The sequence below is a fragment of the Ictalurus punctatus genome, chromosome 10 (genome assembly GCF_001660625.3).
Source record: "Ictalurus punctatus breed USDA103 chromosome 10, Coco_2.0, whole genome shotgun sequence".
Lineage (NCBI taxonomy): Eukaryota > Metazoa > Chordata > Actinopteri > Siluriformes > Ictaluridae > Ictalurus > Ictalurus punctatus.
Genome location: NC_030425.2, coordinates 1880422 through 1894322, shown reverse-complemented (window position 1 = coordinate 1894322; position 13901 = coordinate 1880422). Strand labels below are relative to the sequence as shown.

General features: G+C 36.7%; 2 protein-coding genes and 1 long non-coding RNA gene across 3 annotated transcripts in view; 1 reads left to right on the top strand and 2 right to left on the bottom strand.

The window, feature by feature from the left end:
- Nucleotides 1-2613: 2613 nt before the first annotated feature.
- On the bottom strand, nt 2614-5080 carry gtf2a2 (general transcription factor IIA, 2). Its single transcript, XM_017477352.3, has 4 exons — nt 4893-5080; nt 3322-3426; nt 3070-3196; nt 2614-2928 (listed from the first exon to the last, which is right to left on the bottom strand). The coding sequence occupies exons 1-4, from the start codon at nt 4962-4964 to the stop codon at nt 2903-2905; spliced, it is 330 nt and encodes a 109-aa protein (XP_017332841.1). The 5' UTR covers nt 4965-5080; the 3' UTR covers nt 2614-2902.
- A 3990-nt stretch (nt 5081-9070) lies between these two features.
- Nucleotides 9071-13901, bottom strand: part of anx2a (annexin a2-a) — an 11137-nt gene continuing 6306 nt past the window's right edge. The window contains 9 exon segments of the mRNA NM_001201169.1: nt 9071-9381; nt 9472-9594; nt 9704-9762; nt 10016-10111; nt 10213-10306; nt 10420-10479; nt 10755-10834; nt 12380-12470; nt 12844-12957. Of these exon segments, the coding sequence (NP_001188098.1) occupies nt 9322-9381; nt 9472-9594; nt 9704-9762; nt 10016-10111; nt 10213-10306; nt 10420-10479; nt 10755-10834; nt 12380-12470; nt 12844-12957 (777 nt within the window). The 3' untranslated portion in view covers nt 9071-9321.
- The window catches only part of LOC124628584 (uncharacterized), a 25513-nt gene continuing 22209 nt past the window's right edge, over nt 10598-13901 (top strand). The window contains exon 1 of the long non-coding RNA XR_006983175.2: nt 10598-10844. This is a non-coding gene — a long non-coding RNA (uncharacterized LOC124628584). The remainder of the gene's footprint in view (nt 10845-13901) is intronic.

Here is a 13901-nt window from a genome sequence, read left to right as displayed (position 1 = left end):
TATGCTGCTGCTGAGTTTAGAGATCAATGGCTTATCTACAGAGGGAAGACAGACACCTCCACACCTCTTCCTTTGAACAGACGCAGCAGGCAAAAATGGCAGGTGGCAATATTTGATCGATGTGTTTTAATATGAGTAATAAAGTTAATGAAGCATCAGTTCATACCTCACTTGGTAGATTCATTGCTTAATAATCAATGAACAGGTCTGTTACAAAAGCTACATAGCTGAACAGATGTTTAATATTTAAGGAAACACCTTCACAAAATTCACAAAAGGATTATGATACACAGAATTATTGTGTAACTAGGTAACTAGCTAGATGTGCAGTGGTATCTAACAATTGGCAATATTAATACAGACATACTGTCATTTAAAAAATAGATTAAACAGGCCCATTTCCACACTTTTTCTTCCATACCTTTAAAATAAATAAATAAATGCATGTTGGTTGTATGTTTCCTAGACAGGATAGGACTTTTTTCTTGAAACCCTTCCAAACAACTTGTGGTGATGTAGGTGACTTCGGATTGTAGTTTTGGAGACTTTCTGACCCCAAGACACAACTAACTTCTGCAGTTCTCCAGCTGTGATCCTTGGAGATTTTTTGGCCACTCGAACCATCCTCTTCACAGTGTGTTGAGACGATAGATACTCGTCCAATTCCAGGTTGATTCATAGCATTTCCAGTCGACTGGAACTTCTTAATTATTGCCCTGATGGTGGAAATGGACATTTTCAATGCTTGTGCTATTTTCTTATAGACACATCCCATTGTGTGAAGCTCAACAACCTTTTGCCGCACATCACAGCTATATTCCTCGCTCTTACCCATTGTTATTATGAATGACCAAGGGAATTTGGTCTGTGTTACCTCATATTTATACCCCTGTGAAACAGGAAATCATGGCTGAACACTTTCCTGTTCCTAGTCACCCACTACTATTTATTTTTCAGCCTTCTTTGATAATATTTACCAAGGGTGCCAATATGTTTGGAGGGCACTGTAAATTATTATATTATACAGAAGAGCACATGTGATCTTGTGTTCATAACACTTTCTTAACATCAAACCCACGTGCCCAACAAAATCTGCATATCTAAAATAAATTAGCATTCATCTCTCTTTTTTTGTGCTATACTGATTAACCACAATGTACAAAAAAGGTGTGGGATCTTGTACAGATCTAATGATAGTGTTACCAGTTCATTAATGCAAAAGAACAATTAGAAATTACTATCCAAGCATAGCCTTGTGCATCTTCACCTAATGTGAAAAAAAAAAATTCAACTGAATAACTGAAGTACATTTAGCCACTTTCTTTGCCATCTGTTTCGCTGTGAACGTTCTCTCACAGCAGCAACTAGTGAATGAAAGAGTCAACTAATCCAGCGGTTTTCAAATTGGGGGCTGCCAGGGGGGTTCAACAATTTGGTGTGAAAAATAAATAAATGTTTTCTCTTTCTCACTCTCAGACAACCACACACACACACACACACACACACAATCAATTACTAATGTAATGTAAAGGTGTAAGTTGTAATTATTAATAATAAAAAAAAGGGGGATATATATTTAGAAGTCTGTATTTTTAATGTGTTTTAAAGACTTCTTGCAAAAGGGGGGGCTCAGTCAAATGTTAATGCCATTTGGGGGGCCTTGCCCTGGAAAAGTTTGGGAACCGTTGCACTAATCGATGACACACCTGGTGGGGAGTCATGCTGGGAAGTTGACAGAAGTATTTAGGTATAAATTACATTCTAAAATTATATACACATCACCTTAAATACAATACTTTTTCCTCTGTGGTATATATATAAAATACATTTACATATTTGCTAAGGAAATCACATAACGATTTACCTTGAAAAACATATTTGAAAAACCCTGAATCCTAAATACAAATATCAGAAAGTCAAAAGGTGAAACATATGATTGGACAAACAGTTGGAATCCTTTTTGTGCTCTACACAAATAGCAGGTTTTCTACAGTTTTGTTGACGTTAGACACTCAATGCTTTGGAATACTATATGCCTAATGGAACTATTTAGGTAGCTATTGTTAGCTTCCTGGAAATCCTTAGAAGCCAATAGCCAATGTTAGCTGCTTAGTTGAGCAATTTTAGTAGAACATAAAAACTTTAGATGCTTTACCAAATTACTGTTCATGTACTGCAGTTTCATGCCACTTCACGTATACAAGCAGAGCAGACAATTGTGATTGGATAAATGCCAAGTTTGACCACTCTGATATTGTGTACTATTCCCTGGGATTGATGCTGCCTTTTTTTTTTTTTTTAATAAATGTTTGGCCTGATTTACATCAAATCTATTGCTGAGATTTGATTTGAGGGATTTTCCTAAATCTAACATTCAAACAATTTTGAATTATGTTTTTAAAAGGTAAAACTTACACTTAACTTCAAAACAAAGAATTGGCTAAAATGTAAATTTATTATTATATAAGCCATAGAAAACAATGATTTCATGTGATGTCAATCATTCAAATTCAGATACTTTTGTATACTTCCAAGCTCCATAGTTACCTTGTTTTGAAATCATATTATTTTGAACCTACCAAATATTTTTCATGTAATACACAGTACAACACATCTTTTTAAAACAATTTATTATATAACAAAAGCAAAATTATAAACAGAAAGAGACATACGTGGGCTTATATATATATATATATATATATATATATATATATATATATATATATATATATATATATATATATATAAAAAAATGTCCAAGGCCTTGTGTAGAACTGGCCATTATATGAAAGATGGAGGGCTGTCATTTGTAATAAATAGTATGTATACAGTCCTCTCTTTGAGTCCAGCATTCTTACTCTTCTTCTTATTCTCTCTGGTGATATCTGCACTCTGTCTTTCCTCACTCCGCTGTATTTGAGCCAGTGTCTGCAACAAAGACGATTAAAAGAAAATTTTTACAATATACAACATCTCAAAATAGTTTCCACCTATTTGTATAATATTGATAATCAACTAACAAAACCAGAAACTGAATGATGAATTAACATGTATAAATGACAGTTTTACTTTTTCCATCGCAGGCTACTATCTTCACTTTATCCACCTTCACCAGGTCAGTGACCTCACGGAACTCCACGTCATTCAGAACAAACGTCCAGACGTTGTCACAAAATCTGTACGTGTTCAGAGATCCCTGCAAATTGAACAGAAAGAAGCCAGTGCAGTTCACACGAACGAATATAAACTCTTCATAGCTTTGTTATCCGGGTTAGCAATGCAGACAATGGTGTTGAAATACATTATCAAAATAATACTCACTTTAAAGTTGACTCTGTTGCGAACTCGATTAGCCAGTGCAGTGTTGATGGCTTTGTCAAACTGTAGCAGTACTTGCAGGGCTAACTGTGGGGTGATCTGTTGAGTCTGAGTAACACATTAAAAATTAATGGCCACCCTGGGGGCATGATGAAAGGACAATAAGGTGCATTACCATTTCTTTGTGTCTCTCTTAGAACATAAAAAGTAGGGCTGGGTAAAAAAAAAAAAATTCTCTGATTTTAATCGATCTTCAATTTAAAGAAACAATATTGATTCAGGAAATCCCGGAATTGATTCTAAAAGTGCACCTATTATGGTTTTTCAAATATTAACTTTCATGCAGTGTGTTAAATACGTAGCTGTTTGTGAATGGAAAAACGTCTGCAAAGTTTCAAAAAATCAAAGCGCACAACAAACGTTAGCGAGTTACCAACTCCCAAAAGAAGGAACCGATTCTGAACAGCTGAAACGAGTCGTTTGTAATTCCAGACTTACTTCCTGTACAAACTTACGAAGGTTTATAACAAAAAGCCTGCTGGGTAACAGCGGTAGACCAATCACAACAGACTGGCACATCTAACCAATAAGAGCAGAGTATGCTCTCTGAAGCGAGGAACTTAGAATAAATCCTTTAAAAGGGATCATTTAACGAGTCGTTTGTGACACTGGGGGGGAAATGTAATGCTGCAGTTTAAATTATGAGCACGGTAAAGTGTTTTTTGACCTCGGATGCATGTAAATCTATTGTATGAGACCTTTAAAATAAAATTATTCACGTTTCAAAATAATAGATGCGCTTTAATGCGCGTGTTATACTTGAGAGGATGTGAATATTATCTGTAGTTCGCTTCTTGTCCTGAAGGTGTCGCCATCTTTCATGTTTTGAATTGTGAAAAAGCTTATTTCTTAAACGTTTCAAGTTAATGAATTTTACTGTCACGCATTTACAATGTTTTTTTTTGGGTTTTTTTTTACAGTAATACAAATGGTGCAGTTTGTGTATTGCACGCACGTATTTATGATTTCTTATTACAATGCTTGTTACTCAAAGTAAAAAGTAATTAAACATAATCGTGCGCGCCCTATTTTTCATGTAAATGTGTATTTCAGTAATATAGCTAAACAATTTGAATATAGACATTTTAATTGAAATATTGATAACTAATAGAAATCGAATCGAAAATCATATAAATGAGAATCGCCGAATTGGTCACAATACCCAGCCCTGATACAAAATCAGGTTTTGTACACAAACTCTCTCACAACTAATCGGTTTAGAGGCTTTTAACAGACTGCGTTAATTCGTTCTAGACGCCGAATGAGGTGGGTTTTAAACGCCGCTTTTCACCTATAGCAAACTGCTAATGCCGAAAGAGCTGTTTTTGTTTAATTATTAAACATCAACGTTCCCATATGTTTAACTTTTAACTGCGATTTCTACATAGACAATGCCCATGTTTGAAAATCCATTAGCTAGTTCAAGTTATTAAACAATGACTAAATGCCTGCCAGAACATACTGTAGGTGGATACGCTAGCATTGTTAGCAGGGCGCGTGCTTGTTAATCTTACCTGTATAAGCTCATCAAGACTCTCTTGTAAACTGTTTCCGAGTGTCGTGTTTCTGTAGAGCTGATACGCCATTGCGTGTTTTATACAGGAACCAAAACACAAATGTTCAGCCGATAGAACCGTTTGAGGATGTTTTGTATTTAGCTTAGTTTAGCTAACTGACCCTCACACCAACCTTTCACTTCCTGAAGTTCTGAACGCGTCGTACGGAAAGTCGCGTGGACAAAATGACTGCAGCCGCTTCAGAGCGCGAAACACTGCGCCGTCGTGTAACTAATGTATTTGTTTAAAAAAGGATTATTTTAATCAGATGTGTTGTTATTTTATTTAGAGTAACTTACTGCAGTTATGTGTTCAGTCTTACATGTGAAAATGACCGGAGGAAAACCATGAAAAATTGGCATTCACGTGAACATTTAGTTTGTCTGTATTCTGACCTTCTGGGTCGGCATGGTAAAAAAATAATAATCATCATCATTTTTAAGACATTCCTGTGTATAAATATAAATATAGTAGCTATTTAAATGTCCTAGGAAATGATACCAGTAGAAACTAGACATTCAATTCAACCCTCTATAAAAAAAATATAAATAAATAACATGTATTAACAATATATTAACAAAATAGCCTACATGTGCTTTTCTGTAGTTACTATGAAAATCATTCCGATTAAGAAATGAATTGCTCTTAACTGCATTAACATTCTTGCGGTATAGAAAAGTTGAATAATGAATAATAATGGAATATATTAATATATAATAATGGAATGAATAAGAATTAATTGCCAATCTGTTAAGCAGTAACATGGTTTAAAAACAGTTAGAAGTATCGTGTTCATTAAGTTCTTATGATTATATAATACAGGATGCCATTAGGAAATAATTAATAAAAACAAATATAACCATGATAAAAAAATATATTTTTGAAGGTGTAGTAGCACCCATAAAAAACCTTACTAGTGAGGAAAGGGTGGGTCATCACTGAACATTTTTATACTTTTTAAATCCTGATGTTTCCTTTTAAAAAAACATCCTAATATGTGACCCTGTGCAGGAACTAATGGCTCCTTCCATCATCTCCATCTGCCCACGAGTTACACACACTTCTTTCATTCTTTCTTTCTCTCTTTCTCTCTCTTTCTTTCTTTCATTCTTTCTTTCTTTCTCTTTCTTCTAGAACATCTTGAACATGCCAAAAAAAAAGCACTGTTTAGGCAAGTAACCCATTGCTCTGGTCATCTAAGATCACATACACTGTATGGCTGAAAGTTTGTGGACAGCTGAACACCATGTGCTTGTTGAACATACCCTTCCTGAGTTGGTCCCCCTTTGCTGCTACAGTATAACTGTTTATAATTTTTTTGGGACGACATGCAACTAGATTTAGGAATGTAGCTGTAGGAATCTCCACCCATTCAGCGAGAAGAACATTAATGATGTCAGGTCTGAAAGTTAGCATTCTACTCCATCCCACAGGTGTTCAGTGGGGTTGAGGTCAAGGCCACTCTGGTTCGTCCACACCAAATCATGTCTTTATGGAGCTTGCTTTGTGCACAGTGGCATTATCATGCTGGAACATGCTCTTTAATTCTAGTGAAGGGAATTCTTAAAGCTACAGCATAGAAATCTACATTTTGGGTGTGACTTCCCCAAACACAGATGATGTGTCCACATACCAATGGCCATATAGTGTAAATGCACAAGAAGAATTTGATAAATCACATTCTATACATATAAACATGTGACTACGTATTCTACACACAAACCGTATGCACAGCTGATAGCTGAGACCTCAGGTTTCCATTTCTTCCCCCTCAGTACTCCAGAACCAATACAGTGATGCCTACTGCAAAGGTATGGCTTTTTGTGGGTGCTTGTCACATTGTTTATGTCCATTGTGTATTGTGTTCCTTCAACACTGTCAAAGCAATATTTGAGGGTCCCACATGAGGGTCTTACCTTAACTGTTGCCAAAAACTGTTGGAAATGCAAAATTGTCTAGAATGTCTTTGAATGCTGTACCATTAAGATTTCCTTTCACTGGTACTAAGTGGCCTAGCCTAAACCTGTTCCCGCATGACAATGTGCCTGTGCACAAAGCAAGGTCCATGAAGACATGGTTTTCCAAGAACTCAAGCGGCAATGCACAGAACCTCATTGAACACCTACAATGGCTTGGAATACCAACTTCACACCAGACCTTCACACCAGACATCAGTGCGTGACCTCTTCTAATGGCTAAAATGACACAAATCCCCGTAGCCACATTCAAAAAACTTTGTGAAATACATTTCTCTAAGTGGGCACTGTTATAGCAGCAAATGGGGAGCAGCTCAATATTAATGCCCATGGTTTTGGAATGGCATATGCAATGGTCAGGTGTCCACATACTTTAGGCCATATCGTGTGACTTTCTGTGAGTGCCGTCATCCTTACTAGGGGTGTAACTGAATATGAGTACAATATTTGGATAGGACAGATAATGTGTCCTAAATGAATGCCACATACAAATAAAATATTGAATACCAAAAATACCACGTCTACCGTATTTCTGTTCAACAGTGGTGGATGAAGTACCTGAAAGCCACACTTGACTAAAAGTACAGATATCTTACCAGAAAATGACTTCAGTAGAAGTTAGTCACCTTTTAGAATATTACTTTTTAGTAAACATTATATGTATTGTACTTAAGTATGAAAAGTTTTTTTTAAATATATTACATCTACTTAAGTATCGAAAGTAAAAGTACAAGTAAATGCTGTTAATACAAAAAGTTTATTCTTTTTAAGCATGTACACCACCTTAAAAATGGAGCCTACATTTCTACACTTGAAGTAAACTTCAAGTCTTCAAGCTGAAGCTCTTGAAAGGAACGAAGAGCTCAGTCTCTAGCAGGTTTGTCAGGGGCAACATGTCATTCAAGTTGCCAAATTGCAAAACTTTCAGAGTAAACAACTCACCATATGGCTGACCATCTGTCTTCTGCAGTATGGCAGAACTTTATTACATCATATTAGCTATTATGTTTGCAGATCAGACTAACGTGTACTACCAACTTCATTTTAAAATGTCTGTTATTTGGGCTGTTCTTTGCAACATCCTCTTGGAGGCCTTTCATTTTCCGTTCCCTTTCCCTCTCTGCTCCACTTGCCCACTTTTTGTCCATTCTTCAGTGCATCTACATTCTGTATCACCTTGCTTTTTGTGGAGGCGGGGACGTGGTCGAGCGCTGGTTTGTGAATGATGACCAATAGCATTGCAAGTCTAGCTGATTCATGATTTATTAACTAGTCGTGTATGACTATGTGCACCAAACATAATTTCTAGTAACCGCAGGATATGCTGGAGTTACAGGCAAAAAAAAAAAATTGTCACAAAACAGGCCAGGCCACTGGTATTTCTCCCAAACCTCCCAATGAACAATCTGGGCCTGTTTCTACTGTAGTCTCAGATTCTTGTTATTGACTGATAGGAGTTTAACCCATTTCTGATGTGAACATTACCGAAAGCTCTTGACCTGAATCTACATTCAGATTGGATAACTGCACAAATGAATAGTGTTTGTGTTCCTATTAAAGTGGCTTTTAGATGAGACTTAATCAGTCCGTACAGGATTTCTCAGACTTTTATTGTGATTATTACGGCCAAAAATGCTCAATTTTGCTGCGGCTTTTTTCAGAATTTGTGATGCAAGCTCTTTTTTTTTTGCAGAAATCTATTTGAATCAGTGAATTTGCAATTGCACGAAATAGTTTTGCACCGTCTTTCGCAGTGATGTTTGTTGGTAATCGAGACCTTTTAGCTGTACACATGTTCGACGCACGTGAATCGAAGAGGGCTTTTGGCTGAATGCACATTGTGATGACGTCACATTTTAATTAAAAAAAAAATTGTAAGCTCCTCTGAATATGGCTGAGTTTGCTTGATTTTGCATTAATTTCCAGGAGAGCCTGTTAATTGAATCATTACATGATGAAATAATTCGGTTTTAAATATTCAGCTTTCAGTTACTTCAGATTTCAAAAAATATATTTACCGTATATTGAAATATCACAATAAAAAGACATGAGCACTCTGTGAAACTACAGTCTGCTTTGCATGCCATATGAATGTTGTACTGATTCCTGTAATTGTTTAGCAGCATCTTGTGGTGCACTTATTAAGAACAGCACAGTTTAACCACCACACTTTAATGAATAATAGAAATCTTTGGAGCTGTCTTTACTCCTACAATTTTAATGACAGGAATGCATGTCTGACAAATAACATCATTATTCAAATAAGGCTAATACTCACAAATTAAATTCAGAATATCAATAAACCAGAGCTGATGAACGCTATGAATGCTCTTTATATGTTCTCACTGTTCTGTTTGGATACTGTGACTGTAATCAGAGCATCGCTACATTTCCCACCATTACATTTCTTGCTAATCATCTCCTCCACACAGATTTAGCAGAGCTCTCTGGTAGTCACCTTTTGTGTGCTCCTAAGAAAATAAGATATGTGAAAGATGTGTTAGTGTTTGTGTTGGTATGTGTGTGAGAGAGAGAGAGACGTACTACATATGTATACTAACTGAGATCGTCTGGTAGAGCGATTTTCCAAACTGCGCCTTGAACTCCATGCGAATTTTCATGAGGTCCACTTCACAACGTGAAACCATGATCCGAGTCAGAACCTTCTCCTTGACGCTTTTACTCTAGATACATACAGTATATGTAGATTTGAATAGATGTAATCACAAATGCACATGCGACATAGAGCATTTAAAATGTCTCAACTACCCCACTCGGATTAAAGACGCTTACCTTCATAGTGTCATTGAGCTTGTTGGCAAAGTAAAGCTGTTTGTTTTCAAAGCATTCCACTAAAGAGAGAGGGGGAGGAAAATTATATTATTAGTGGTAGATGGTACTCTTTCACCCTAGCCCTGTGACAACTCTTTCAGCCGGGCTTCCCAAAAATATACAATCTCTCACAAAACAGCTTGTGACTGGTTTGAATAAGACATGATAGAGATACTCCATTTACACATCAAGTATCTGCTTCATGTCTCTATTATTTTAAATTTATTGTGATGTGTAAGCAAATGTTCAGGAAAGGCAAATATCACTAGTTACCCAATGTAAGGAAGGATTTTTCCAGATCTCCTTTAACCTCCTTTCGAATGCTCTCCTTTATGTCATATGGGCTGTAGCTATTATACCTTTCAAACACTAAGAAAAAGAAAGAGATTTGCATTATTATTATTTTTATTTTTATCACGGCAGGTTGCCATGAAATAGTGCTCCAATTTGTTTTTTTTTGTTTTTTTTACCTTTCTGGAGGTGTGGCACACTCCTTTCAGAGAAAATTGCTATCCAAGTGGCCACATCTGTTCCCTTCCTCTTTACCCCTGCCTCATAGAGGGCCTACAATAATTCAAACACATCATTACACCACATCTGTTACACTGCTTCTCTGAGAACATTTGTTCTCCAGAAGCATCTTACTGCTGAAATGCTTCATCCTGAATAATACTCACTCTGGCATCATTGTCAATCCGTTCATAGTCCACTACATTGCTGGGGTCTTCTCTTTTAGCCTTTAAAATGTATTGTTCACACACACACACACACACACACACACACACACACACACACACACACACACACACACACACATGAATAATTAACCAGAGAGATAGCACTTGGAGTTTCTGATCAGTATATATTTTGCACAGCTGTGTTGCACTGGACTTTTGGTCCCTTGAGCAAGGTTCCCAGCTTTCACTTATTACTGTTCCATTGAAAATCCCTTGGAATAAAAGTGCGCCAAATAGATCAATGTTAATGTGAATATACTTTTCATTTACTTTACCTCAACCAGAGACAGCAGCAACCTACAAAAATCACCAGACGTATCTCCAGCCACATCTTTCTCCAAGTCCTTCTTGAACACTATCAGCAGGTAAAAAGGTTATGCTTTAAGGATATATTTCAACTTTCCTTCTAACACATGTAAATGCACACTCATACACAATGGTGTATGTTGGCTATATACTTTTAACAATGCATGTTTTAATGGCTTTGAAACTGGTTTCAGGATGTAAGCCAGGCTGCGTGAGCGTCCTAACAGAACTCCTCAGAGATCTCCCTCTGTCTGTGATATCTATATATCATATGCTTGTTTGCATTTACGGCATTTGGCAGATGCTCTTATCCAGAGCGACTTACATTTTATACATCTGAGCAGTTGAAGGTTAAGGGCCTTGCTCAAGGGCCCAACAGGGGTAGCTTGGCAGTGCTGGGGTTTGAACTCACAACCTTCCGATCAGTAGCCCAATGTCTTAACCACTGCCCAGCAGTTTGGTCCAATATCTGTGTGGTTACCCAATTTGTGCCATGCATGACAGGCAGGGGTTGCACAAATTGAGCACAGGACCCGGATTGGGCAAACACAATCAGCACGTTCTTTTGCATTTGTGGACACAAATGTTGAAATAAGACTCAAATATGCAAAATCTTCTTTGGCTTGTATCAGATTTTTTTTAATGACCCAACACTACCCCTGCTCTGTTGGTTGCATTTATGCTTTTTACTGTTTTTTATTTTTTATTTTATTTGTGCAGTTCGACAGGGCTGCCATGCCTGCTTTTAAAAAACCACAAATATGCACCTGTACACTGATTTTTAAGATCTGACACCAAGGCTGCTATAGCAAAATGCATCAGTGCAAAAGTAGTCCACAAAGTCTACTCAATTCATAGCCCTCTCAGTGCTAGGCTGTTTTCATGCTAAACATTTTTTCAACAGAAAAGTGTCTCCTTTTGTGCTGATATGAAAAAAGGCCTTATGTGGCACTGTTACCATAACAATGCTACCACTGAGACCCAGATAGCAACAGGCTAACAAAACATTTAGGCTAACATTTAGTCTATGGTGAGAAGGAGGCAGAGAGTTTGCTTTGGAAACAGAACATTTTGAGAAAAGCAGTGCTTGTGTGACTATAGACTGTATTATACAGTGTATGCTAATCTATATACAGTACTGTAGACTATAGTATGCAGACACCATTAAAGAGGGAGCAGTCCATGATGTCAAATACCGATTAATGTCCTAAAACTAATACATTTGAAATATCTAATTACACTGGAACATTAAATATCGATATGGAATTTTCTCCCGATTAGCATATTTAATCTCATATTTGCTCCTATTCCGGTCCAAGAAGTAAAAAAAATCCAAACCAGTTTGTTTTTTAAACTCTTGGTAGCACCTCACTGTGACAAAAAAAAAAAGAAAAGAAAAAAGCCAAAACAATGCCAGTGGCAGTACTTTTTAAAAGTAGCAACATTCCACCCACTTTCCATCTGCTTCCCACAGGATTGCATGTATACAATTGCGTGTATATTTGGCTAGCGTGAAAGCACCAGTGCAGCATGTCCTAGAAAGAGGAGAAGGTCCATTTTCCAAGTGCCAAGAAACAGAAAGAGTTTCACTTACATTCTTTGTAAACTTTTTTAATCTCCACCAGCTCCTCATTGCTACGAGAACAGACCATCTCAATCAAGCTCTCCTCATCAGTGCCTAGACCCTACAAACAATATAACACTCCCTTAAACATAAAGATCAGTATAACTAGGGCTGGGCAATCTGACAAAATAATATTGATATCGTAATAAATTATGCCACAAGATATTGTAGATATTGTGCAATAATCTTTTTATTAAATGTAAAATAAATAAATTAATTAACAGTTACAAATGGAGTGGAAGCAACCGATGCGATGTTAAAACTATTCTCTCAGTCATGAGAGTGGGGCTTTGTCTATGTGCACCATTTGTTGTATTTGTACAGTGGGTTTAAATGTGAGTTAACTCCACAGGCACATGTATTGAGCAAGTGACACTGGCACTATGAAGTACAAAGCTGGCACCCATACACCGTTTGTGAGGGCTGAAACTCACCTTCATTGAAGCTCTGAGCTCAAAGGCATCATACTGTGCTGTGTTCCTCAATAGGCCAAGAACAACATTTTCTAGAGAGCCTGACAGCACACCCTTCAGGGCAGTAATCAGGTCCTGCAACAATCAAACACACAATAAATTTAAACTGTATATTAATGGCTCATCGGTGCTATTTAATAAGTTTTTGCCTGGCTTAAATCTTATTTTATTTAAGTTTGTTGGTATCACTGAAGATTTATGTACAGCTACTTGAACATGTTATATACCAAAGTTGTCAAAGTTAGATACAAACAAAGATGAGGTGAGAGGTATAATTATCCAAACTACAGTATAAAATTCCGAGATATAAATATGTTGATATTATTTGTATAATATTTTGGAATGATTTTTATTTTTAGAGTGGGTATGGTAAAACTAAATGCTGAATAAAAGCTAATTTATTCATTCAGTGTTTACTAGATTATAAGGCCAAATCTAATGTTCAGAAACTAATGTCCAGTAGGATGGCAGTTATATTGTTGCCTGAGTTCAACAATTAAGACAATAAAAAAAAAATCAAATAATCAATCGACACACAATTGCAGCTCTCAAAAAGCAACAGCCTGTCTGCATTCATGAACAGAATATTGTTGCTCTGAAGGTTAGTTTTATTAGTGCTCAAGAAATCGCATCAGCTTCAAGCCATATTCTGAAGGGAAGGTTGTTAAAATGTGCATGTTGTGTGTATATGAAATGATCTAAAGCCAATACTAATTTAAGTATAGAAGGGGGGCTTTAAACCCTTCACAGTGTGAGCGGCCATGTTGATTCGATGTCACTCCATAAACGGAGAAGGAACTGGTAGTTGAGAAAACTAACCTGAGCTGACAAGTTGAAATTGCAAATTGAGGGGCATTTTTACCAGTTGTAGTCAGGGAATCAAAGTGCAACTTCGCTTTGCAGCATAGGTTTTGCTAATGTAATTTTGTTATTATAACCACTGCAGTCAGTAACAAATATCAGCAAGAGAACAATTGATGCTGGTGATCCTGACAGCTTAAGTCCATGGACACCTCTTT

What these genes read in the sequence shown, in the direction of transcription:
- gtf2a2 (XM_017477352.3), bottom strand. Translation starts at nt 4,964, where the DNA reads ATGGCGTATCAGCTCTACAGAAACACGACACTCGGAAACAGTTTACAA. An exon ending in GTCTTGATGAGCTTATACAG is followed by an intron (nt 3,427 to 4,892) that starts GTAAGATTAACA and finishes TGTGTTACTCAG; the next exon opens with ACTCAACAGATCACCCCACA. An exon ending in GCAACAGAGTCAACTTTAAA is followed by an intron (nt 3,197 to 3,321) that starts GTGAGTATTATT and finishes TTCAATTTGCAG; the next exon opens with GGATCTCTGAACACGTACAG.